The sequence below is a fragment of the Rhagoletis pomonella genome, unplaced genomic scaffold, assembly GCF_013731165.1.
Source record: "Rhagoletis pomonella isolate Grant_MI unplaced genomic scaffold, Rhpom_1.0 Rhpom_scaffold_00007, whole genome shotgun sequence".
Lineage (NCBI taxonomy): Eukaryota > Metazoa > Arthropoda > Insecta > Diptera > Tephritidae > Rhagoletis > Rhagoletis pomonella.
Genome location: NW_023458561.1, coordinates 55,878,237 through 55,904,325, shown reverse-complemented (window position 1 = coordinate 55,904,325; position 26,089 = coordinate 55,878,237). Strand labels below are relative to the sequence as shown.

The window sequence follows — 26,089 nt, the reverse complement described above, 5'->3', positions numbered from 1 at the left end:
CTATGTTATACCACAACCCAGATTACTATGCGTACACGGAGACCACTTACATATACATATGTATTATAATTTTAATTACCTGAATGTAGAGGTAAATCTCATAAAAAAAACTTTCCAACTTGATTTTCCACCACTTCATTTTTACACATTCATATTTCCGGCAAAGGGGGATGATATGTATCTACACTAGAGTGGTCTAACAAATTATTTCCGAGATAGGGTTATGGGCACCTTCCGAAAAAAAATTTTCCTCGTACCAAAAGAGGTGCTGGCATCAAAATTTAATTTTCTGAGCCTAAATTTAGAGCATGCAATGTTTATATTTTAAATAGTAAAAAGATTGCACAAATATTAACCAAACAATTGGTCAAGCAACCTGAAACCATTTCAAATATAAATTAGATGAGCAAATGTTACCAGCTTTTTGTAAAAATTATCAATATTTTTGTCAGTTTTAAAGGGGTTCAGTAGCGCATTTCTAGGTCATTGTGCAGTGCACCCTATATTGGATACAATAGAACCTGATTTGGTAAAGTAATTCGATTAGAAATGGCCAACCTTATCTACATACATAATATGTAATTTTCATGTCGGACTGTGTTATTGGTCCCTCGTACTTTTTTCGAGATATATGTAAATAGAAAATCGTCTATGATTTGTAATTGCCAAACAAACGAGTTGCCAAAGTGTGCCGAAAATTTTTTGGAATTATTTTTTTCCCTACCTTTATAATAATAATAATAATAATAGATTGGCGCTTACACATATGTTAGTGTTTGGCCGAGCTTCTCCTCCGATTTGTGGCGTGCGCCTTGATGTTGTCACACAAAGCGGAGGGACCTACAGTTTTACGCCGACTCCGAACGGCGATTGTATTTTTATGAGAAGCTGTTTTTCATGGCAGAAATACAATCGGAGGTTTGCCATTGCCTGCCGAGCGACGACCGCTGTTAAGAAAAAACCTTTTTGTATATTTTTTGGGACGTTGCTTTCGACTAGGGTTTGAACCCAGGCATTGTGGAGTGGAAGCGCGCACTGCTTACCACTACACCACAGCGGCCTACCTTTACCCTAAACTTTAATTACCCGAAAAATGCTATTTGCTCCTTCATACCCCGAATTCTAGAAGATCTACTGTAAACAATTTTCAATTACTCATTTTCTATTTATTATAAAACAATGGGACAATGGCATCTTTTAAACTGATTTATAATAGTTGTAAGTTACTTAAAGGGTAATTACAAATTAAATTTTTGTCTTATAAATAGTTTTTGCACAGGCTTAGGGTACTTAGGAACTAACTTTTTACTTATTTACATTATTAATTAACATTAAATGTAATTTACATATTTTAAAATAAATATGTACTTATATAGGTATATGTACATATATATATTTGCTGTATAGTTAAAAGCACGAATGCAATTTAAGGCACCTTTTCGATTGGCATAGCTTAATTTAAGTTTCAGAAAAATATTTTCCAAAAACGCAATTAGGGGTATTCACGGAGTCTTGCAAAGCCCTTGCAAGGTGCACAGGTTGCACGATAAAAACCGGGTTTCCTATGGGACAGCTTTGCAAACCATGCAATCTGTGCACCGTGCAAGGGATTTGCAAGGTTGCGAGAATACCCCTAATATGTATTTAGTATTTACAGTTAAATATAAAAAAATTAATTAATTATGTAAATATACATATGTGTAAACTTTTGACCAAACAGCTAGAGTCGATCTAACACTTCTACTTAAGAATAAAATTTAGCACTACGTAATCTGCCATAAAATTTAAGATTATAAATTAAATGGATTTTTCAATAAAAATTTTGATTAACAGGATCATTCTGATTGTTAGCGAACATTTTATAACCGACAAATTGAAAATTTTATTAACAACAGCTGAAGCGAGAACTTTAGTAACCGATTACAATACCAGCGTAGAATAAGTAGGCCTGTTATTGTTCTAAAATCAAAGCAGCTGAAGTCAGACAATTTAAGCCATCAAAAGTCTACAACATATACTAATTTTTAGCGTAATGTTGTAAATGTACATACACTGCCGGCAAAAAGTATTGGTACAGCTGCTTTTTTACAATATATGCAACAATTTTTATTGTAATATTTTTCCGCCAATTTTTTGTAAAAATATGGTTCATTCCACAACAAAAAACATAAAAATATAAATTCTAAACTTTATGCAAAACTCGCGAAAATAAATTTTAATTTCAGTAAATTTTAAACTTTTTAATCAAATTTTTTTTCGAATTTGTTTGAGTATGCAGATTTGTAGCTCAATCAATTTTATTGTAATAAAGTAGAAGTTCTAAGTAGCTACGAGTTGCCGTTAATTTTTGGCAATTTTTTTCACGCATAAAAAAATTTTTCCATACAAAAAAAATGTTCGAAAATACTTTATATGGAAAAAATGCAAAACACTTTCAACAAAAAAAAAAAATCTCAAAAATCTTGCTTGCATTTTTTATACTAGAATTTAATGGGCTACAAAACTGCATACTCAAAAGTTCTAAAAAATCTGATTAAAAAGTTTAAAATTTGCATGAAAATTTATTGAATTTTCACGAGTTTTGCACAAAGTTTAGAAATTATATTTTTGTATTTTTATTGTAAAATATTGTAAAAATATTAGAATAGAAATTGGGGCATATATTGTGCAAAATTCACTGTGCCAATACTTTTTGCCGGCAGTGTAGCACTGTGGTAAATTTCATTATGCATTACATATTTAACTATACAAGCTAAGGCCATGATTTTTCTAATACTTCACGTTCATGTTATTTCTTATGAATATAATATTTATACAAATGTAATAAATAAATACATATATGTATGTAAGTATATTTGCATATATAAAATTTTTTACCTAAATATATATGTGTAATATTTTGTTTCGAAATGACGATTTCGTTTAAGCTTCGTTGTTATCTATCGGTATCTATTTATGTATGTACCCACTAAATAAGTTCGTTTTATTTGGCAACATTTTGCTGTATGGCAATTTTCCAATTATTCGAAAATAAATGTTTAACTACTTTTCTCCTAAACGACAAAGCAATTATTGAACAATTAATTACTATTTATAAGCATTCTTGCTGTTTTTAGAATTTTCACACCTAATATTAAAAATGCTATGTACATATGTATGTATGTATATAGTAGTAACCATGAATTACGCACAATCACAGTCCTGCAGCATCGTCCGATCGTTGTGACTTTTCAGCGCATGCGTGGGCGTGGGCGACACAAGTGGCTGATGTTTGGGTGGCATAGCTTTAGCTTTGGACTTCATTTGTAAACTTTTCTTCTTTTTTTTATTTTTCGAACGTCGTCGACAACAAAACCATGTAAACACTGTAAAAACAATGATGCGGAGAAAATTTAGTTTAAGTGGTTAATTGCTTTACATCAATTTATTGTCTCTTACCGAGCAAAGCCAATGCCGCTGCCCCCGCAATTATTAACCAACGCCAACTAAGCACTTTGGCCAGTTCAGCTTCTGATTTGCAGCTGTGAAATGATGCCGATTCGAGAGTTAAATTATATGGATCCGGACATATGCTGTTGTCGAGGTTTTCTTTAAATAGAATGAATAAAATAAAATTAAAACAAACAGAAGAGTAATTCGTTTGAATATTTACATTGAATGTTCGCAAGCAAAACTTTAAAACAATTAATATTTATTTTTTTTTATTGTTGCACGAAAAAAAATTAAAAGTAATACTAAGCTATTATAAATGTTTTAGTTTCATATGTATTCAACGTATGCCTAAAAATATGCAAACATTTTGAGTCGGAGGCAAAGGCACATGAGGCAGCGAGCAATTCTACTACAATTTTATAAATGCAAACCCAGCAGTGAAATAATCAGCATATACTACGCTGGTACCTAAACCACCTAACGCTTTGCTTTGCCAATAGTAATCTTCTAATGAGCTATTATTGTTGATCAAAACAGCTATGAAATTTTGACACAGATGAAGAGATGACGGTTATTTCTGCATAATTAACTCAAAATTTTTTGTGGGAACTAGTTCAATGGACAGCCACCATTATGTCAGTTAAAGAAATGATACATACATGTACACTCACGGCCGAAAGTATTTGCCCAGAGAATTTTTCACAACATTTTTTTTTTTTGATTTTTCTCCGCTAGTTTTTTTATAAACAAATGTTTACAACAAAAACATTAAACCCCACATTTTTTTTTGTGCGAAACTCAGTAAAATTCAGTAAATTTCTATGTAAACTTTCAACTTGTTAAAGAGACTTTTTTGAATTTTTTTGAGAATGCAGTTTTGTTGTATAAAAAATGCAAGTTTGAAGCTTTTGAAAAATTGCATTGATTTTTGAGAAATCAAAGTACATATCGAACATTTATTAGTATAGATATGTAACTCAAAATTTACGTTTTTGTAGATTGCATTATTAACATATAGCCAAATATGGCGAAGATATGTGTCTTTCTATCTGTATTTTTGTACACAAACTGTATGAATTGATAAAACTTTGATTGCGTTTTCCCACAAAACTGAAATTTTGAAACATTTCATTATATTATTAAACGTGTATTGCCGATTTTTTTTTTTATTAAAGTGAAAAAATTGCCAAAAATCAACGGTAAGGTCTAGCTACTTCCAACTTGCATTTTATTGTACTAAAATTTAATGGGATACTAAAGTACGTACTAAAAAAAAAAATATTGTATATTTTTCGAGCTCAAGGCCACATGAAAATCAATACACAATTTTTGATTTTGCATTCGTTTTTATTTGCCGATATTTCGACTTCAGTCTGAAGTCATCATCAGGAACATTTGACAATGTTTGATCGACTCGACTTGTGTTTTGATTTTCATGTGGCCTTGAGCTCGAAGGATATACAATATTGTTTGAAACGAACGACCAATAAACAATAGGGGGGGAAAAAATATATATAAAAACTTTCTTTCAAAAGTTGAAAATTGGCATGATAACTTCTTGAATTTTCGTGGGGTTTGCACAAAGTTTATAATTTATATTTGTATGTTTTTTGTTTTAGTATGAACCATTATTATAAAAAATTAGCGTAAAAAATTAAAACGAAACCTGTTGCATATATTGTAAAAAATGCCATGGGCCCATAACTTTTTTTTATATATATTTTTAAATTACTATATATTACTAAATCAAGAAGGTCTCGAAACATGTCGACAGTTAACACTAAAATACATATAACCACTAGAGAGAACTGCAGTTAAGTTCCAAGAATTTTTACATGGGGTGATCGGTAAGGCTTGTTTCTTAATTTTTCATTTCGTTTGCTTCAATTAATAGCTGGAATTACCCCGTTCGAGTTGTAATCTCCTTTTTCCAGTGGGCATAAACTGCAGTTAAGGCTTGTAAAAAAATCAACAATTATTTAGTCATCAATGAGTTGAAATACATATATGTACTAAAATTGAATGGGCTACAAAGAAATTTATATCGTTTTTGTTACAGAATAAGCCATATTTTTATAAAAAAATAATTAAGTTGGAAAAATAAATAGTCAAAACTTGTCAATATGTGAGTGTCATATAGTTATGATAAGCACTATATGTATGTATGTCGAACAAATAAGAAGATTTCAACTAATGTGGAAGGTTTTGTCTTTATAATCCTATGAAACTTCCTTCACTTCTAATCAGCAGTGCACCTACGTAAAGCTACATATTTTAGTAAAATAATATTAAAAGGGCGTGCTACTACCGTTTCGATTCTAGTAATGTATTTTAAGGCACACGAGGCTAATGCGAAGTTCTTTCTTTTGTTCTGTAACCATTAGAGTGGATCGGTTTATACTAGTGTACATTACGGTTGCTATTATTAGTTTATAGGAGGAGGTGCTTTGGGAACTTTGAAAACCCTAACAAAATAAGCATCACTGATAGATGAATAGAAAGTGGTTCGCACGTGAAATACATATGTAGATACAAAACTGAAAATATTAGCTTGCCTTGGTTAACAAAAAATAAACTATTCAATTCCAAAAAACCGAATAACAGATGCAGCATTTCCTTATATTCTAAAGAAGAACTATTTGTATTTCACCCGCTTGTATTACTCACCCATGCAGATTGGCACATATTTTACATCAGCTCCAATATACCGCAAGTATCGATTTACTTGTTGGCAGGCACATTCATTTATGTCCGTTTTCGTCAGATCCATTGTACGTAAATTGCACATATTGGCTAGTGTGTTCACGGTGAGATCAGTCAAGGGATTTGAAGAGGCATTTATTTGCCAAAGTTCTAAAAGAGAAGAAATTATATGAATACATACATACATACATACTCGTAAATCAATCATAAATTTACTATGGCATAGTCTACGAAATTATAGATGCTGTTTATCTCCAAGATTCATTGGAAATTTAAGACAGAGGCTACGTTTCTTAATTTAAAAAAAATCTACACTAAAAGGCACTTGTCTTTTACATAACTTCAAAGGGGCAGTGATGTCGCCACTATTTTCAAATATACATACATATGCATGTATGGTTATCAGTGTTGCTACGGACAAATTATTTTTCCTACCAAAAGTTCCAACCAAAACCATCCAAACCCTGCCAAAAATTTGTTAGAGTTTTTAATACCTTCTTCTATGTCAAGTTTATTACAAATGTAGATAACATAACATTTAGTAAAACTAAAACAAAGCTAGTACAATAAAAACTAGTTAACTGCGTATAACAATTCATTTTACTATACAGACTTATACACAAACATATCTACACATATATGTATATAATCTCTATATATAGAATGCGCGAAAATATTTTTTTTTCAGGATGGGGTTGTAAAAAATATGTAATCCGCCATTTATGTGGCGCCGGGCCATCTTTACAATGACTCTGAATACACATACAACTCTACTAGCCAAGCAGTTTTTTATTAAAAGAAATTCCACAGAAAATCTAAAGAAAGCTCTAAAAAAGTTTCGTCGTGTGGCCCACAATGTGGAAAGGCCAAGCTGAAATGGACTTGACTTCTCTTAACACAGAGAAGAAACGACGGGTGTACGTTATTGAATTCGGTCAAAAAGGTCTGGCCATTGAGATTGTAGATCTGAGGTTAACATATACATTTATTAGAAACCTGATGAAATTTTCACTTAGTTTTAAGTGATTTTACTAAATTGGTGGTACTTATTTTAAGGCCCTGTCATTAGGCGCAACATAACCTGACCTCAGAGAGATCTTACCCCTTTTATTTCTCTGCTATGTTCGTTTAAATCAAATAATTTTTTACTCAAATATTACATATCGTCACCTGAGTGGATTATAGATCTATCTCGGCAGGTAGTTCGAAAACGCCCTATCTCAGAAAACTTTTCAAGAACGTCCTATTACAAAATTTTATTGAAGAACGCCTTGCTTCAAAACTTTATTGAAAAGCTCCCTATCTCAGAATTTGGTTATAGAGTGCCCTATATCAACTGAAAATACACAGAAAATGTGCTCATATAGGGCGTTTTAATTGTCAGCTGAAATAGGGTGTTCTTCAGTCAAACTCGGAAATAGGGCATTCCTGAAAAGTTTTCGAACTAGCTGCCGAGATAGGTCGATCTTCCACTCAGGCATCGATATGCGATTACTTACTTGGCAATACACCCAAATTGGGTAAGTTCTCTAAACCGCAATCGGCTACATTTAAATATTCTAATGGTGCACCTATTGGTGTCTCAAGACCCTAAAAGTAAAAATGAGAAACAAATATTAAAATTAAAATATGATATATAATATATGTATACATAAGAATAAATTTATAATGTTAAATAAATTTTGATGAACATATATGACAGACCGTGATAACTCCGGCCCTTGTTTTTTTTTTGAGGCTCCATATCTCAGAAGATATTCAGCGAATAGAAAAATATATAAGCTTGAAACAAGCTCTTATTATTTCAAAATAAAATGTTATGGCAAAAGTCCCTGCAATGGTAAGGCGGATAGCTTTTTGGATTGAAGAAAGTCACATTCTTTTTTTTATGTTATGTTTGTAGGCTAGTCTGATCTTTTGAGTTTTGGTGCGAATAAAACTACTTTCACATTCGTTGAAGGTGCCCCATGCTGGGGTAGCTGATAGCGTTGACTGGGCACCTCGTCCTTTATATAGTAAAGTACCATAAAGGCAGATTCTGCAATTAACTATCCGATTGAAATTCAACCAAAGTCACTTGGAGTTCGTATTGAAAGGCGCTGAAATTTACTCAGAAGGGAATTGCGGAACCTGCCTGATTATGAGATATAAAAATGTTTTTTAAACCATTTTTCGGGTTAAGACTTTTTACTAAATATAGTGTTATAAATACCTGCAGGTCGCGTTCGAGATTGAAAAGCTCATTGCTATCAACATAAAGATTTCGCAGCGACGGAAGTTGAAAAATTTCCAATGGTATCGTGACGAGCGCATTATTAGATAGATCGATCTCCTATTAAATGTAAAAAAAAATCACAATTAAATAAATGCACAATTGTCAACTAAAATATATAAAAACATCTGCTTATATGTAAATACATACACAAATAAATACATTTTTATTTATCACAAGTGTAGATTCATATGGCTTGAAAATATTCTTCTCAAACCGTGATCACTTGAAATTGGTGCATACAATTAAGCAATTATCGCATACATAAATATAAAATAAGGAAGCCAACATCACTGAGTAAATATTTGGTATCATAGCACAAATAGTAAATGCATATAACTATGCTATGTTCAAGCCCTTTGATTTGCATTTTGGATATGAAAATAATTTATCTTGACTTACTCATTTGCTAGCTTAAATTTTTAAGTTCATATCCCCAAACATCTTTCATACTACTTTTCTGTACTTCAAGTTCGAAAAAGAACCAACTATACTCACGCTCAAACGCTTATCAGCGGAACTTATTTTTTATAAATAACTACATACATACATATGTAAGTATGTTTTTTTCCTTTTATATTGCATTTTATTTAATTATAGCACCATTTACTAATTAGCTGTACAAAAAACATCATCACGTCAATTTTGTTTAATTGTCGATTACAGTGATTTTATGGAGTACACGCAATTAGTAAACCATGTAACTACATGAGCGCAGTTCTGTGCAAAATTAAAGCATCAAAAGCGATAAGTTATATAGAGTTCCTTAATTGATAGGTTTCTACCGCAGGGAGCTTCCAAACAGTTACTTACAGGTACGCCATAAAGCATCTCAACCAACTCAATGACTACAACTACAACCCATCGCAGACGAAGAGCTTCAGAGTTTGTCTAGAAACCTGCGTAATTCTTGCCGAACTAGGGACTGGATACTGTACCAGACTTAACTACTATTTTAGATTCGAACCCAACATAGCGAACACATAGCGGGCCAGCTTGTGAAAGCATGAGACCAACCACCTCTTCACTTTTCTCCGCTCCATTTGATCCCCGTCGAAACTACACGCGTTCTATAGGGCTACCTAGGTTAGTTGAGTCTAATGTCAACGATTGATAGACCAGCCGATTTAGACTGAGCTTAATAGTTCCTCTACCACAGCAACAACAAATTGTCAAAAAGTCTTTCGTAGGACAATTGAAAGACAGATGACAAGATAGGTCGAAAGACTTTTGTTATTCGTATATCATTGTAGTTGACCTCATATAACGACATCTTATCACTATTACAAGAGGATTAAAGGAAAATAAAAATTTCGACCCGCGCTTACGGGTATCTAGACCTTTGCTACAAAATATTTGCCTGTTATTTCGGCCAATGCCTTAAACTTTTTTAGCTTTATTCTCTGTATTGGTTTCTTTTGCTAAAGACCTAAAGACCTATATGAAGATCTAGATTAAATACAAACGGCACTTTGAAGCCAGTGCGGGGAGCTCCCCGAGTGTCTCCTCCAATTTGTAGTCTGCCAGCAATTCTACGCCAACTCGGAACGAAATTTGCTTTTTTATGGGCAGTTTTTACATGACAGATGTACATTCGGAGGTTTTCCAATGCCTGTGGAGGAGTGACCACTATCAGCAAAACAGTGTTTCTACATATACCTAACTGTTGGAAGTTGTTGGGCCAAGGTCTCGAGCCCGATCCTAATTTACAGTACAGCTATTGCCTAAATTTTGCACAACACTGTATAAGCATTTGTACTTACCTCCAATGATGTTAGTGGTGCAAATGTGCCCGGCTCCACCGATTGTATCTTATTCTCATAGAGCACCAGTATTTTAATGCTTGTATAACGTTCGAATGAGTTTCGTCTGAGTTTTTTGATGCGATTGAATGCGAGGTCCAGAATCTGTAATTAGGCGGGACGGTGCAATTAGTTTTAAGCGTTGATAAGAAAGAAATACATTTTCGTGGGCTACATATGTATGTATATACGGACAGTAAAATAAAAATCACAGCTCACTTTTGCGTGTTTTGTATGAATTATATGACCAAGTCTGCAGGAAGTACATATGTACAATGGGAAATATTTATATGAGTATGCACGTATATATGTATGTACATATGCATATGTACTTTTAGGAAATTATCACGACTTCTTTTGTGTGTTTAATTAAAGTCAATTGAATTTCATTTTGCTGTGTGGACAGAAGCTGCCCGGTAGTACGCACGACAAAGTGAAGGCAGCAAGTACACTCAATAAAGAAATATGATTAAAAAATAAACAAATAAATCGGATAAACGTTGTCGAGTGAGTAATACATTTTATCAAGCCATTTGACACAAATTAACCCTTGCAGTTGCACGGCAAGTCAGCGCTGAGAAATTTGCATTTAACCGCAAATGAAAAATTCGCTGTCGTCCATCGAAAGCTAAAGGCCGTTCCCAGAGGTCAATTGACTTTAATTTGATCCCTGCATTGCAGCATTTTCACACTTGTATACATACATGTATGTATTTATGTATTGTACTCACCTCAACGGATGACTTCAGGTACTGCGGCACTTCCTTCAGATTCATATCGAAACAACGGATTTTGAGCATGCGCGATGGTCTTAAATACTGACATTTGCGTTCGTCCTGCACAACACCAACATAACCGAATGGCATCATCATTTTTCCGTTAATTGTGATAAGAGCCAAGAACACTACTGCAACCGCACGACAGTCCATACTGTTTATGAGTGAAACCGTGAAGTGGCGGCAGGCATATGAAATGTGTCAAGAGAAGATGCAAAGAGTAAAATTATAGGATGTCCATCCGTGCAGAAAAAATAAACAAGAACAAAAATTACAAATAGTCGCGTGGTCATATGTACATATACATATATATGTATATATCCATATGCACGTATGTTTGTATGTATGAGTGTAAATTAAAAGCGAAAGGATTGCTTGTTGAGGACAAAGACCTCAAAACACTGCAGGAGTGTATTGTGTCCGTATTAATGATGCAATAATGATTCACTGTTTCGTCTGTGGCATTCGCACGCGAATTTCATTGATTTACTGAATCTGAAATATTTTTTTTTGCTGTCATTCGATATGCATGTATGAATGCATGTAATTTTATACCCTAATGGCCTGTGCAATTTATTGTTGCATAATGTTCCAGTGAGTGACGAATTTTGATGCGGGTGAAACGTTCACAGGCTGGAAGAGCGTTTTCAGTTCGTTTAGGTCGAATTGGCAGGTTCAAAAACATTTTATATGTTTGTAGGTACATTCGACCCAACCCTACTGGAATAAAGTTCGCCGTACAACCCCGAGTTCTCAGTGGTTTTTGTAAAAGAAATTTCGAAAAATTTTTATTTTTTTTTTGCCGGACAAAGGTGTCGCCGTTTTACTTTTTCGTTATATCATCGACATATACAGTCGGATCTTTTAGTATGATATATCGATGATCTTGCCTCTGGGACACAATTTTCAAATTTCAATGACCCCAGGGACCCCATTGTAGTACTTACCCACCAGATCTCCGTTCTTATCACTCTAATGCACCACCCTAATGTCAGTAAATTAAAGCACGCCAAAAAACATTAAAATTTTGCTGACGAAGTATTTTGATTATTCCAGTAGAAATATTTAAAAATAATAATAAAAATACCTATGTACATATGTATGTATCAACAGTAGGGTGGTCCAAAAATTTTTTTAAATGTTATGCTTTCACCCCCTGCGATTTTTCTAAATGGAAAGAAGAACACCCGTATTTTTTGAAAAAAAAAATTATATTTAGAGCTGCTTCAAAGCCCATTAAGTTATCCTTGTACATATTTTATATGGGGAAAATAAAAATGGTATACATAAAATTGAAACTCATATTTTTCTTTCGGAAAATACTGCTTCTCTTCAGGAGATTTCCTATAATAATATCCAATTGCATATTTTACCGTTTTTTAAATTAACACTTTTTTAGGGCTCCCCCCCCCCCCCCCTTTGCATATTTTCGGGTTTTCGGAGGCCCTATAAAAAAGTTAATATTAAAAAATGGTTAAATAAAAAATGTGTATTGTTATTGGAGGTCTCCTAAAGAGAAATAGCATTTTCCGACCGAAAAATATTGATTTTAAAGAATTCTATACCGATATATGTATATACAGTTACTCCCAAAATTTACCGTACGGCTCTTTTTTTGTTAATATTCGTAATGTGTTACATGCTAAATTATTATTTTTTTAAATTTTGTATTAAAATATAGCTCATATTTACAACAATTAAGGAAAGTCTGCAAATTTTCAGCAAAATCGCGAACTTTTTAATAGGAATTTCTAAAAAGAATTCAGATATGCAGTTTTATAGCCCAATAAAATTTTAGTATAATAATGTGCAAATTTGAAATCTCTAAAAAATCGCGTTGATTTTTGAAAAAAATTTTGCTGAATGTCCGACGCATTTTTTTCCATATAAAAAATTTTCTGAGTTTTTTTATATGAAAAAAATGCGTAGGACAGCCAGCAAAAAATTGTCAAAAATCAACGCGAATTTTTAGGGTAATAAAAAGTTCGCAATTTTGCTGAAACTTTGCAGATTTTTCTTAATTTTTATACACAGCAACATTCTTGGATTCAAATGGAATTTGCAAAAACATAAGCCATATTTTAAAACGAAATCAACAAACAAAAATTTAGCTTGTAAAACATTGCGAATAATAACAAAAAAGAGCCGTACGCTCAATTTTTGGAGTAACCGTATATATATCTACGAAAACGTGAAAACTTCATGGGGTTTGATGCGGTTCTAAATATGTATAATATTTTCTGTCAACAAAAAAAATACGAGTATTTCTTTAACTTTTGGACAAATTCTACGAGGTGAGAGCTTAACATTTTCAATGCAGGATTTTCAAGGTGGATTGCTGATTGCACATTTTTTGCTGCACCGAAGCGGGCGGGCGATTATCTTGGCTGCAACAAGATACAAAACACGGGTGGCATGCCTTCCGTCTATCACAAAGTGATCGATTTGGTTTCTTGGTAGCTTGATACATCTCTTTATGCTTCAATAGGATAGAATGTTTCGTCATGAAAGCTGAGTCTTCCCAGCCCACCCTTGCATTAAATTCGTTCCAAGCGTTCAGACAAGATATCTGTCGACAGTTAGTCCTTCTTTTCCATTGGGGCGTGGGCGCTAATGAGCGAGATGTTCACGAAGACGCTCATTTACTAGGGTCAACGCCAGTACTCGCCTAGTTCACAGTTAATCCAATTAAATTCAAGCTTCCCCCTTTGCATTTGAACCCCTTCACTACCATTCTTTCAATACCAAAACAATATTACATAAGATTTCAAGTTTACAAAATTATACAAAATGAAAATCAAGCATTAGACAACTAAAATACCTGTGGGATACAATTACCTAATAAAAAGTGCTATCAACAAAATTGCAATAACATAAATATGTAATCTTTTTTTTTTATCTAAACAAAAGTGTACATAAATTATTTGGAATTGCAATACAAGATCATTGCCGACAGTTTTCGTCACACTTTTGTTAGCCTTGCATACAAATAAATAAATGACAGCCACGGTCATGCCATGCAAAGGTGTGACATTCAAACGCCGGATTTAGCCGACATTCCCACCCTTCGTGAGAGGAGGTGAGCTCCCCATGCGACTGAGCCGACACAGGTAGGTAAAGCAATCAGACTGCAATGAAGCGTATCATTTGCTCTGGAAAGTGTGCTTCGCAGAAGCGTTGCCACCGTTGGGGACTGCGGCGATCAGCCGATTCTGATCGCAAGCCTCCATACAGCGCTTTATAATGAAAACAAACCAACAAACATGGATCGCGAATAAATAATTGTACAAATAAACTATTAATTGTATGTATGTAGTATACGTAGAAATAAACGGTTTATTGAAATCAAATTAACAGAATCATTACAAATGTCAATGCGACAATTCGTCAAGTGGCACAGCGCACTCAACTTGTCAACTACCAAACACAAAATAAATAAATAAATAAATAAATAAACAAACAAACAAACGATAAAAAGCATTCGCTTTTAAAAGCGCCGTTGTTTTTATCGGCTGTAGGCTGTGTGGGGGCGGGGCCGGTAGGCAGGTGTAAACAGCGTGAAACGTCAAAAATGCATTTAACTATGTATGTACATACATATGTACATTAGGGTGCCCCAAAACATAAGGTGTGAGTTTTTTCCGTGAAATTCGATGCGCATACCGTCTAAATATTTTCATTTTGACTTAAACGATATACGTATGTATGTATGTCGAAAACCTAACCTCCGTTGAGTGGAACTTGAATTCGGAATAAAACTCCCTGCCTGTCCGCAACTACTGTTTAGTATTTCGTCGGGAGGCGGTTTAGAGCACTAAGCTCTATCGTACGTTGCTGTCTTAGCGCAGTTCGTCGAAAGCTGCACCTGCTTGGCCCCACCCGCCTGTGAATCATTTAACCCGCCCTTCCCTCCCTCCTTTGAACAAACTGTACGGCCCCACCCCTACATAGAGTCGAGAGTAAGGACCGTATTCTCCGGCGTATTTGTATGTCTCGACGCTTCTTCAATAGCAAGCTGTTTCAGCTAAGGGCGGCGACTAGAGTGACTCCTTCTCTACGTTTCACCGATCTCAACCTCTCCTGTTTCCTCAATTTAGCGATTATTGCTGCTGCGGCGTTTCTTACTGCTCCCCAGTTGATTGGGATTTCCATAATTTTTGGCACTAAGTTATGTTCTGTGGGGCGTTCGCCCCACTACAGTACATGCTCCGCGTCTTCGGGGAAGTGGCCCGGAAGTGGGATGGCCCGTTATTAGTTGGTACCCAACTAATCCAGGTCTCAATATTAGGTATGAGCCGTTGTGTCCATCGGCCATTGGTAGCTGTGTCCCATCGTTCCTGAAGTGCGGATAGAGTGCGCCTTCTTGCGAGCGTTCGCGTACTTAGTGCAGTGGAGCAGCCAGGAACGGTCAATGAGGCTTCCTTCGTCAGTAATTCAATAGGGTGCAGACCAGCCACCTCAAGGTCTGCATCTTCCGACATTGTGCGAAAAGCTGAACAAAACCCTTCATTCACAGGGTCTGTACATCGACTTGATGCTACGGCTGGATGAAGCTCCTTGGAGTGCATCTGCCCAGATGCCCGTAGAGGATCACGGATTTCAGCATGCTAGCCAGTCGTTTTTTGGGCAGCCTTCTCGCAATACCAGGCAATGCCCAGGTATTTAATCGAGGGCTTCGAATGTATCGTACACCCCCTGATGCGGACCAACGCCTCCTCCCTTACTGTACGGCCACTGATGAGTAACACCTCCGATTTCTGCTCCGCCAGACACAGACCCATGGATTCCTTCCAGTCGGCAATCGTCGCTACTTTAACCTCCGCTATCCGTTCGGCATATTCAAGATTTTTGCAGCCACAACGACTGCGACACCGTCCGCAAATACTTTAATTTTCGCTTATTTAGGTACTACTAATTTCAACACGTATCGGATGCGTATATATATATAAGATGGCGCTGGAGTCGAAATATTTAGACAATCCGTCTTTATTCTACGGATTAACGCGTATTAACTTTGATAAGAACTGTTTATGCAAAAAAAATACCTAAAACATAGATGGCGCTGGAATAAAGATATTTAGATACCTCCCTACGAATTTATTAATTAGATGACTTAATGAAGGATGACGCAAAATTGTTTAAGCGCCCCAGACATCCCAGGCACATAAACGGGTCATGGGTGTATTAAGAAGAAGTTAGACAAATTAGAAAGAACACGGTAAGAACATCAATGACCCTATGGTGTCTCGGCGCTACTATCCTTGAAGGCCAGTTTGCAGCAACAAGAAATGGTTAGGAAAGTTTCCTTAGCCAAATTTCCTTAATGCAGTACGCGGTTCTTAAGAAATTTGCTACGCATTCTACTACGATTTTTCAAAGTTTTTTTGTGAAAAAAGTCCACAAGGCAACCCATGTTTGCAACAGAAATATATGCCCGTTCCATTATTTCTTGAGGAAATAGTGAGTATCATGAAATAATTGCAATTTTTTTCTTGACCGTTTTCTTAAGAGCTGCAGTCGTTTTAACATAAACTAATACGTTTTACTTTACTAGCCATTTTTGCTTTTCAACGCAAAAGTACTTATCAGGCGTCGCGAAGTAAGCCAAGCATTTGCTAGTAATTAAATAATTAGAATTTAAAAGAAATTGTACAGAAATTATGTAAGCCACATTATAGAAAATGTAAAATAGAGAATTGAAAATATTCAGTTTTCTTTTATTATTTCTATTAAAACCAAGTTAAAGGAGAGTCAAGTGTAATTATGATTTCTTATTAACAAATCCCTTCGTATTCATTATTTCACTAGAAATATTGCTCAACATTATTTCACTTATCATTTCACAAAATTTAAATTTCACAGTTATGCATACGAGGACCAGGGAGAAGTGGTGATTTATTGTAAATGCCTATTGTAAACCAACTTCGTTTTTATTAATTACTTTGGACATATGTGGGTATGTATATCTTCCTACCTCATTTCCTGAAGTATGTGACAGCTCACTTGCTCTCACATCTTATCAATTAACACTCGAGTAAATAAGACTTTTATCATTGACACATTTTTTAACAAGTGGCATTGTTTACTTTTTAAAACAAATGAAGAATAGCGTTAATTAATAAAAAAAAAAAACAAATTTGCCATCACTGCGTTACTCGTACTAGTTCGATAAATTCTACCGAAACCATTCATTTGACACAAAAAGCTCCGCATTGAAATGATAAGCGCTCACTGTAGAATATTCGATAACATCAGCGTTACTGTTCGAACGAAAGGAGTTTATTTCAATATTGCGTTCTCTGACAAAATGCGCAACAGTTAATGTAACCGTAAATTAAGAAACAATTGGACGACATTTAGGTAGGAAGCAAAATTGCAATAAATACCGTTTCCGATGAGTTTGCAAAATATTTCTGCACCTCATTTATTTTTCGCTTTTGTTTCGTGTTGATTTTTTTATTGCTTTTTAATTTTATATTTCACTTGGCATTGTTAAAAATGCAAGTCGACAAATTATGCTTGACTCCGCTGTCAGATTATAGCTATGTATGTGTGTATACACATATGTAGTATGTATGTGTACATCTGCCCGTCTATAGAGGAATTTTTTATTTTGTCTCTCATTACAATGACGATGTCAGAAACTTCAAAACCCATGGAAAGCAACGTGAAGTGCAATGAGTAAACAACTTCGATGCAATTCGTGTATCAAAACTGTAATAAAAACTGCACTTTGCGTGCAACAAATTAAATTTCCCAATAAAAGGCGATAATGCCAATGGGCGTTTTTAGTGGAATAGATATCATATGCACTTTTGTTCATATTTTTGTGTAAATGCACGCTAGGCATATGCATTTTTTTCTAAAATTTAATATACATATTTACATGTGAACATAGGAGAAGAGCATGAGGAATGATGAAAACCAATCAGAATAACGTGCTTGTCAAAATTTTGTACAAGAACTCCAAATAAAAAATGTTAACTGAAAAAATCATACATGCATATATATGTACATTAAGGTGCATCAGCAAAACAGGTTCCGGGTTTTCCGACGGAATTATAAAATTTACACAGCTATATGTGTTATTGAAGAAGCATATATGTACGAAGTACATGAGTGTGGTCCAAACAATGAAAAGTCGGTATTTAATGCTCTCACCCCCTAGAATTGTTCTACACCGAGAAATTATACCTTTTTTTATTTTGAATTATATATTTATAATATATAACATGTAATATATAATATTTATATATTTTGTTTATTTGACCATTTTTTATTAATTACCAATTTTTTTTAGGTCCCTTAAAACCCCTACAAATATAAAAAGCAGGGGTATACTTTTTCGATATAGCACAATCCGGGGGGTGAGAGTATTCAAATTCGGACTATACTTTTTCACATGCAAGTCAACGGTAAAAAAAAAAAACAAAAAAAAAAATAGAAACCAGTTTTTGGTCGCAGTCATAATTCGGTTGACATGGCATTTTCTATATATGTACATTAGGTGCATCACTCTTCATACAAAAAAAAAACCCCGATAATGTTTTTTCAGCGGAAATATAAATTTTTTTTATATTTTAAGACTTCCGCTAAAATATTTCTTAAAATTATTTAAAGTCACTTGAGCTGGACCGATTTGAAAATACGTCCAAAAATTTCATTATTTTGATTCCGTTAATAACATTTTAATGCAGGTCTTTAAAGCTCAATGGCTTTTATCACGCCAGGTGATTAAACAAAATATCGTCGCTTGGCGCGCAATACCTCGTATCTGCCAAATGCAATACCACGTATGAGGTGGCTGAGAAAAAACATTATTTTCGATTTTTGGAGGAATTTTCTAATAGGTACAGTTCACGTAAATATTAGATTTTTTCCGAAGAAGAAAAAAAGTCTTACAATATATAAGGTAAATTTTAAATTTTCGTTGGGAAAACAGTAAAGATTTTTTAGGGGCAGTAATACACCCTAGTGTGCACAGAAAACTCCATGACAACCGATTTATGACTGCGATCAAAATTTTTTTCTCTCAGTTCTCTGCCGCCAGATTTTTGTACCAAATTTAACAAACACATTATTTTTGCTGGTTTTTCATTAAATACTCCTCATCCTCCTATATTTAATTATAAAAACGCGTATGCTTAATGTACTTACACGTTTACCCAGTAATTTTTTACATGCAAATCTTGAATCAATTTTACATGTGTACATACATACATATATAAATAAAGTTGCAAAAGTAGCCACTTCATTTCAGTAAATGGTCATCTCTCTTGTCTTCCTGAGAGAGCTGATGAATTGGCGAAAACCGGAGCATGGTTGGATGAATCTGAAGCGTAGGCACTATGATGCACTCTTAGAATGATACAAATAGAAATTAATTTGCACATCCTTGGACTATCAGATATCAAGATAATGATGTATTTTGAAACAAAGAAACTCAACTCGGAAACCACGATTAGTTGTGGTGGATAACCAAATAAAATCACCCGGCTAGGAATCAATGGAAAATTCACAAGTGATTATGTTATGCCACATGTACATACATACATATGTATGCCAAGTTCGTCAATGTTGTACTCGCAGTTCTAGTTGTTATCACACTTTTATTTGCACTTTGTTCTTAAAAAAAAAAATCTAAAACAAGACCATATCGCTTTTGTACTGTACATATTTATTCGATAAAAAATACAAGTACTATACTAATAAATAATGCTGGTCTTAAATAGCTTCGCCACCGAAAGTCACATGGATTTTACGAGAAGCTTTTTCATAGCAGAAATATACATAAGAAGTTTGGCGACAACTGCTATAAAGTACAACTCTTTTTTAATAAGGGTGTTGCACTGACTATAGAACGATTTTGGTCTCTTCTGAAGGTGGCCGAGAGGGAATTCGAAATAGTAAAATGAGAAAAAATATCCGAAAACCGAAAGTTTCATTCTTAGTTTTTCTTCAAAATTACTTAAGTCACACTCACAATTGAGTTTGATTTTTGAAAGCAATTTTTCGTGTTGTTTATAGAAGACCACAGGCCTGGTTTAAGTGTTTGAAAGCCGTGAAAGCCTACTGTGATGTCCCGGTTTTTTTGCGAATACTAGCAATCTCTGTAATGGCGTTTTCTATGGGAGTGCGGGGCACTCGCATAGGATGTGCTAGATAGATTATATCTCTTTCTCATCTCTACAACTACTACAAAAATCATTTATGCGTGACTCAGAACCTGACGAACACATAGCCAAAAGTTGAGACCCTTAGCAAACTTCGTGTTCCTCGTTCATCGAGCAGTAATCAGAGTGAACTTATATATGTGGAAATCAGTCTGATTTTGATTTTCCCGGAATGTCTCTGTCTTCCAGTACCCAATAAAAATTACTACATATGTATAAGTCTGCCGTCATGCATTTTTTAGACATCTTCGTCATTACTGAACGCATATAGAATTAGTCATTACCAACCACAGGGTATTAATAGCAGCCTGATTTTCCACAACGAAGGCACGTTTTTTAGCTACCTAGCTCGAACTTTCTTACCAGCTTCGTCACCGTATCAATTTCATACATATCAGCCTAGCATTCGCTGTATTAATTTGGAAGTCTATGGCCTATAACAAATACAGTTTCTGAGACAAGACGTCAGATTAAGTTCAAAACCCCATAGATGGAAAGTTTAAGGCCGAGAAATCAAAGCCACCAAAACTCTAGAGTTCCCAATTATCGAGCCTATTTACCATTGTTTTCGTGCCTGATAACAGTTCGTGCTGTGTTAGTGTTAGTGCCCCACTAATGTCGATTATGGCAGTCCATTGCATGGGCTCAAGTCGCTTAGCTAGTGTAGCCTCCGATAGCTTCCTATCCAATGCCAAGCCTAAGTACTTGACCCGGTCAAAGAGCTCTAGGCGGAAACCTCCGATCGAAAGAAGAGCCACAGGGGTGATCTTATACTACCTAGCGAAGAAGAGGAACTGGTCTTGTTCTACGGCTCTTGCTGGAGTGGACGGGGAGGCAGCTGTGTAGCGCAAGTACCTGTAGTTTGTCAAAATCAGCTATCAATAACCCATATACTTTCTTGGACATTACGGTTGGATAAGTTATTTATAAAAGAATGATAAATTTCATATTCGCACAAAGGACGTGATGTGCTTACTCATATAAACAGCTCTGTTTAATAAATAGAATGAAATTTATTTTTCCATTCTTACTTGATATGAAAAATTTATCGCACTTATTTAGTATACTATATGTACATGCATAAGTATATATCTACATACAATTACTATGTATTTATATATGTATATACATAAAATGTTTACTCATTCGTGATTAAATGTGCAAATGTACATACATATGTATGTATGTATGTATGTATGTACATGTATTTAAAAAAGCATGTATGTTTGTATGTATGTACATGCATATATTTTATCTCGAGTTCTTATAACCCACAAATAAAGAAACATTTATGTATGTACATAAGTAGTTATTTTTCTTCAAGAAAGGTGCTTATTGTAGATAAATCACAACAATGGTAAGATAATTACAAAAGAAAAGGTGCCACCGACATTTTGCTATATTGCGTATGACGGAAATGAATTATTTAAAACATCATGCAAAAATAAAGCAATTATCATCACTTTTTTTTCAAATCGCACTCGTGCAGACCAAAGCAAGGGGAAATTGAGAATGAAAAGTGATAGTTCTCGTGGGGGGAAGTTGCAAATTTTTTTTTTTTTTTAATTTTATCGACGGAATCAAAATAATGAGATTTTAGGAAGTATTTTCATATCGGTCTAGCTCACGTAAGTCTTAATATTTTTCCGAAATATTGTGACTGTTTTCGGTGATGCACCCTATTGTACATATGTATGTATGTACATACATTATGTATGTATAAAAGACGTGCAATTAAAGCAAAACAACAGCATTCAGCAAAATAAATATTTGGCTCTTGATAAAATTTACAAGCTCCTACGAAGGTACACAATTAAAAATTCTTACTAAGTGACTAAGTTTTGCTAATAGCGAATAGTTAAATTTCAATAGAATGCAGGTATGAATGTGTAGATGACAAAAGTCTGATTAATCTTCAACTTATCAGCTTAGTTATGAAACATATCGCCGATGTTTTTGCGAAACCGCCTACATCGCCGTTGGGGGAAAAAATGATATTTGGTAACTCTGAACGAAATTTATGCATGAAAATGGTAAAATCGTTATTAAAACAACAGATTTGTGTAAAATAATTGCTAGAGAAAGTACCGCTTCTCAAAGCAATGCCTTAAAAAAAAAACCCGTTTTTTTTGCTCTCCTGTAAAATTTGAGTGATGTAATATAGGCGGTTTTGCAATTGGGCGATGGGCGGTTTTGCAAAAACATCGACGATATATGTTTGTAAATATAAAAATCAGGAGCAAACAAAAAACAATTTTTTTCTATGTTATTCTTATGGGAAATCGAAAAGTGCGATGCGCAAATTCTTAATATAAATATTAAGGGCTCATATTTTCTGAGACTTATTTTGGCGTCCAAACGAAACTTTTGTGCAGTTCCGAGGAATTTTTTTTCCGAATCACCCTAATATGTACCTATGTAAATAACAAGCTAACATAAAGCTAATCAATTACTACACATCATATATACATATGTATATGCAGGAGCGCACCCAGGAATATATTTTAGGGGGGGTTTTATATTTCTGAAGATATATCACCGGAAAATACTGAAAATTTGCTTCAGATAATACCCTCTTTAAAATACATTTGGCAAGTTTTATGTACAGTATGTAATAAATAAATAAACGTTTTAAAATTCATAAACTGCGCTTTATTTACAGATAAACAGAACTCAAACGCTTTTAACCGACTTCAAAAAAAAGGGAGGTTATCATCTCGCCGGAATATATAACTTTGGACCACGTGAACCGTTTTCAATAAACCTTTTTTTATTAGAAAGATAGTACCTCAAGGTTCGTCCCGTAATTTGTTTTAGAGATCCGATGATTGGATCATGAAGAAATTAACGGTACCCCTAAATTTGAATATGAGAATTGAAGTCGGTTGTGTTCTTTCCTTAAAAACTACTTGTTCAATAAAAAGTTCTATAAACTCAAGATGCGCTCAACTTTCAAAAGTACCTAATAAAAAATTTTAAAAAAGAGTCAGTAAAAATAAATTTATTGATTCCATGAATTTTTGCACTTCTATGTTAATTTTTTGATTTCTGGTTTTCGATAGAGATGGTGATTTTTCACAATTGCTAAATTTGTTTAATATTTCAAATACCGAAAAAATTAACTGAACTCTCAAGAAAAACGAAAAATTTATATAAAACGACGGACGAGAAATTGAAAAGAAATATTCTTCTACCAAAATTTCTTAAATCAATTTGCAGCTCTCAAGAAAAAAAAGCTCGTATATTTATTCCCTCATGAAATATTACAGCAAAAGCAAAGCGCTTTTTCAAGCAACAGAAATTATAATAATATTTCTTATAATTTCCTTTTGAGCTGGATTCTTAGCTTTAAGATACATATTGTATTTGAGGTTATTAGCTTTAGGGGGGGGTTTGAACCCCAAAACCCACCCCTTGTGTGCGCTAATGTGTATATGTATGTAATATTTTATAACTACTTCAATTGAGCAAAATTTATTGGCAATTTTTTCACATATCTCAAAAATGAGCTGTCACATTAATTTCTCCATAAATGCCAATTGCTAATTGTTTAGAATATTTTGTTGATTACCACTACGGATGACATATCTGGTATTTGAAATGGTCTCTGCTCCGACAGACAAAATTTTCAGTGCACTACCAAATTGACCCCATTTCACTAGAGATACAAGCGCTTTGCCCTGTGGTCGTCCATAAAATTACAAATACAAATATACTCAAGTTGTTAGACAACGACAACAGCATTTTCCTAGTGCTAATTTAAGATTTTCCATATTTTCTGTCGCACTGCGCCAACCTACCTCACACATCCATCGATGAACTACATACATACATATATACATATTTAGATGTGTGCATGTGTATATACTTTTACATATACATTTTAACTCTAGGAGTGCGCTTTGCTCCAATCATTTTGCACCCTTTTGGCCTGGCTGGCGATCAAATGCGGGCGGAAAAAAATTTATACAACACAGATGGGAAATTTAAGAAAATTATGATTTTCTAAATATAAATTCGTAATTATGTATGCACATTAGGGTGGGCCTTAAAAATATCGAATGGACGAATTTTTCAGTCTCACCCTCTCAATCTGTAATACCACGATCACAGATATCACATATAAATTTTGGACCCGATTGGAGTCGGTTAAGGCGTGTCGCAAAGGGGTCAAAGGCCAGTAGGCTCTATGGAGACTCAAAAAATTCTAAATATTTTATTATTTAACACCCAAATTCTATACTACTAAAGTCGAAGATATCACATGTAAATTTTGGTCCCGATTGCAATCTGAAGTTTGACCTCTGTGCGACACGCCTTAACCGACTCCAATTGGGGCCAAAATTTATATGTGATATCTTCGACTAAAGCAGTATCGATTTTCGGTATTAGGTGAAAAAAAATTAATTTTTTGAGTCTCCATAGAGGAATCTGAACTTTGCGCCCTGTGCGACACGCCTTAACTGTTTCCAATCGGGACCAAAATTTACATGTGATATTTTCGACTATAGTAGCATCGAAGTAGCGGTTGAGGCTTAGGAAATCTGATGTGAAAATTTGCTTCCTACATTTAAGGACCACCCTAATGAACAAATATGCATGCAAGCAGAGGGCCAGTAAAAGTAGCGAAATTTTTAAAAACAAGATTTGCCCAATTTTTCAAGTATATGTATTTTCCGTTAGCTTAAGTGTTTCATGTCTTTTAAGATGTACGCTTTTAAGCTTGAAAATAAGAAATATATAAATATACGTGTAGGTATTTGTGTATTTGCCCACTCCTTCAATTTTTGTGCAAATTATTCCTCAAGCTTAAGAGGTTAGGCATTTCAGGAGTGAAGAGAAAATTATAATAAACAGATATTCTGAAAAGTGGGTAGTGTAAGCTGTGAAATGTAATTACCCTGTGATTCCCCAAATCTTAACGAAATCTTTAGCACTATCTCATTTCTGTAACGGTTTTTTATGAATCTTCAAAGAAAATTTTATGAAGTGGTTGACACGAACTCGTAAAGAAATTTCTGTACGAAAAATAATGAAAATTCTGGGAAAATTCTGAAAGATATTCTTCACATAGCAGCATTATTTTCATTGTTTTACCGATTTCCTTCCGAAATTTCGTAAAGGAATCGAAGTGTGCACAGTTTATTTCATTTTTGAAAATTCGCCAAAAAATCGGATGAGATCTTTACGAATTCTTTAAATTTTCTCTACAATTCAGAATACTCTGAAAAAAAAATGGTTTGCAGGGTAACGACGATTTGTACTTTTCTCCTACAATTTGTGATGTGCGTCTTGGTATTGTCCCACAAACGGAGGGAGCTATAGTTTTATAATTTAAATAGTTTTTGATGAGAGGCCTTTTCAGGGTGGAATTGCGCGCGGAGGCTTGCCATTTACTGCCCACAGGCGACCTGTATCAGAAATATGCTATTTAGGATATTTCTCGGACCAAGGCTGGATTCTGGGTCGGGCCGAGTGGTAGTACGCACCTCCATCACGAATTTCGGAAGGTATCCCCCTCGTGTCACCACTTCGTAGCTTCGAAAGTAAAGAAAGGTCGAAGTTCATCATGTAAGCATCATATTGTTTCCGCGCCGATCTCCTTTCAACTTTCAAAACGCCGATACACGTTTATAGTTTTTTGGTCCCCTCTGCCAGAATCCGGTGTTAGAAAGGGCCCGCCCTAAAAAAATGTCAGACGCATACTTTCAAAACGCCGATACATGTGCATATATTATTTTTCGTATACTCTACCAGAATCCATTGCACGAAACTTGTTATTTTGGAAAATTTTTTATTTCATCGTACAGTGTAATTAAAAATAATTGGCGGAGATATAGAATATGCATACCTACCTACATACATACATATCGTTACCTTAATATAGAAAGGCCCTAACTCATATAGTCGTTGAAATCCAAAAAACCACCA

General features: G+C 34.5%; 1 protein-coding gene across 3 annotated transcripts in view; it reads right to left on the bottom strand.

Moving 5' to 3' along the window:
• Positions 1–2,638: 2,638 nt before the first annotated feature.
• Positions 2,639–26,089, bottom strand: part of LOC118743101 (leucine-rich repeat and immunoglobulin-like domain-containing nogo receptor-interacting protein 1) — a 40,073-nt gene continuing 16,622 nt past the window's right edge. For 2 of the 3 annotated variants that reach the window (XM_036475605.1, XM_036475606.1), the window contains exons 2-8: positions 10,941–11,139; positions 10,171–10,314; positions 8,348–8,467; positions 7,635–7,725; positions 6,100–6,285; positions 3,439–3,588; positions 3,184–3,365 (exon numbers count right to left, since the gene is read on the bottom strand). In XM_036475605.1, the coding sequence (XP_036331498.1) occupies positions 3,184–3,365; positions 3,439–3,588; positions 6,100–6,285; positions 7,635–7,725; positions 8,348–8,467; positions 10,171–10,314; positions 10,941–11,138 (1,071 nt within the window). In that variant the 5' untranslated portion in view covers position 11,139. Of the gene's footprint in view, positions 3,366–3,438; positions 3,589–6,099; positions 6,286–7,634; positions 7,726–8,347; positions 8,468–10,170; positions 10,315–10,940; positions 11,140–26,089 lie in introns of those variants that run through there. The other variant, XM_036475607.1, reaches the window with a different exon arrangement.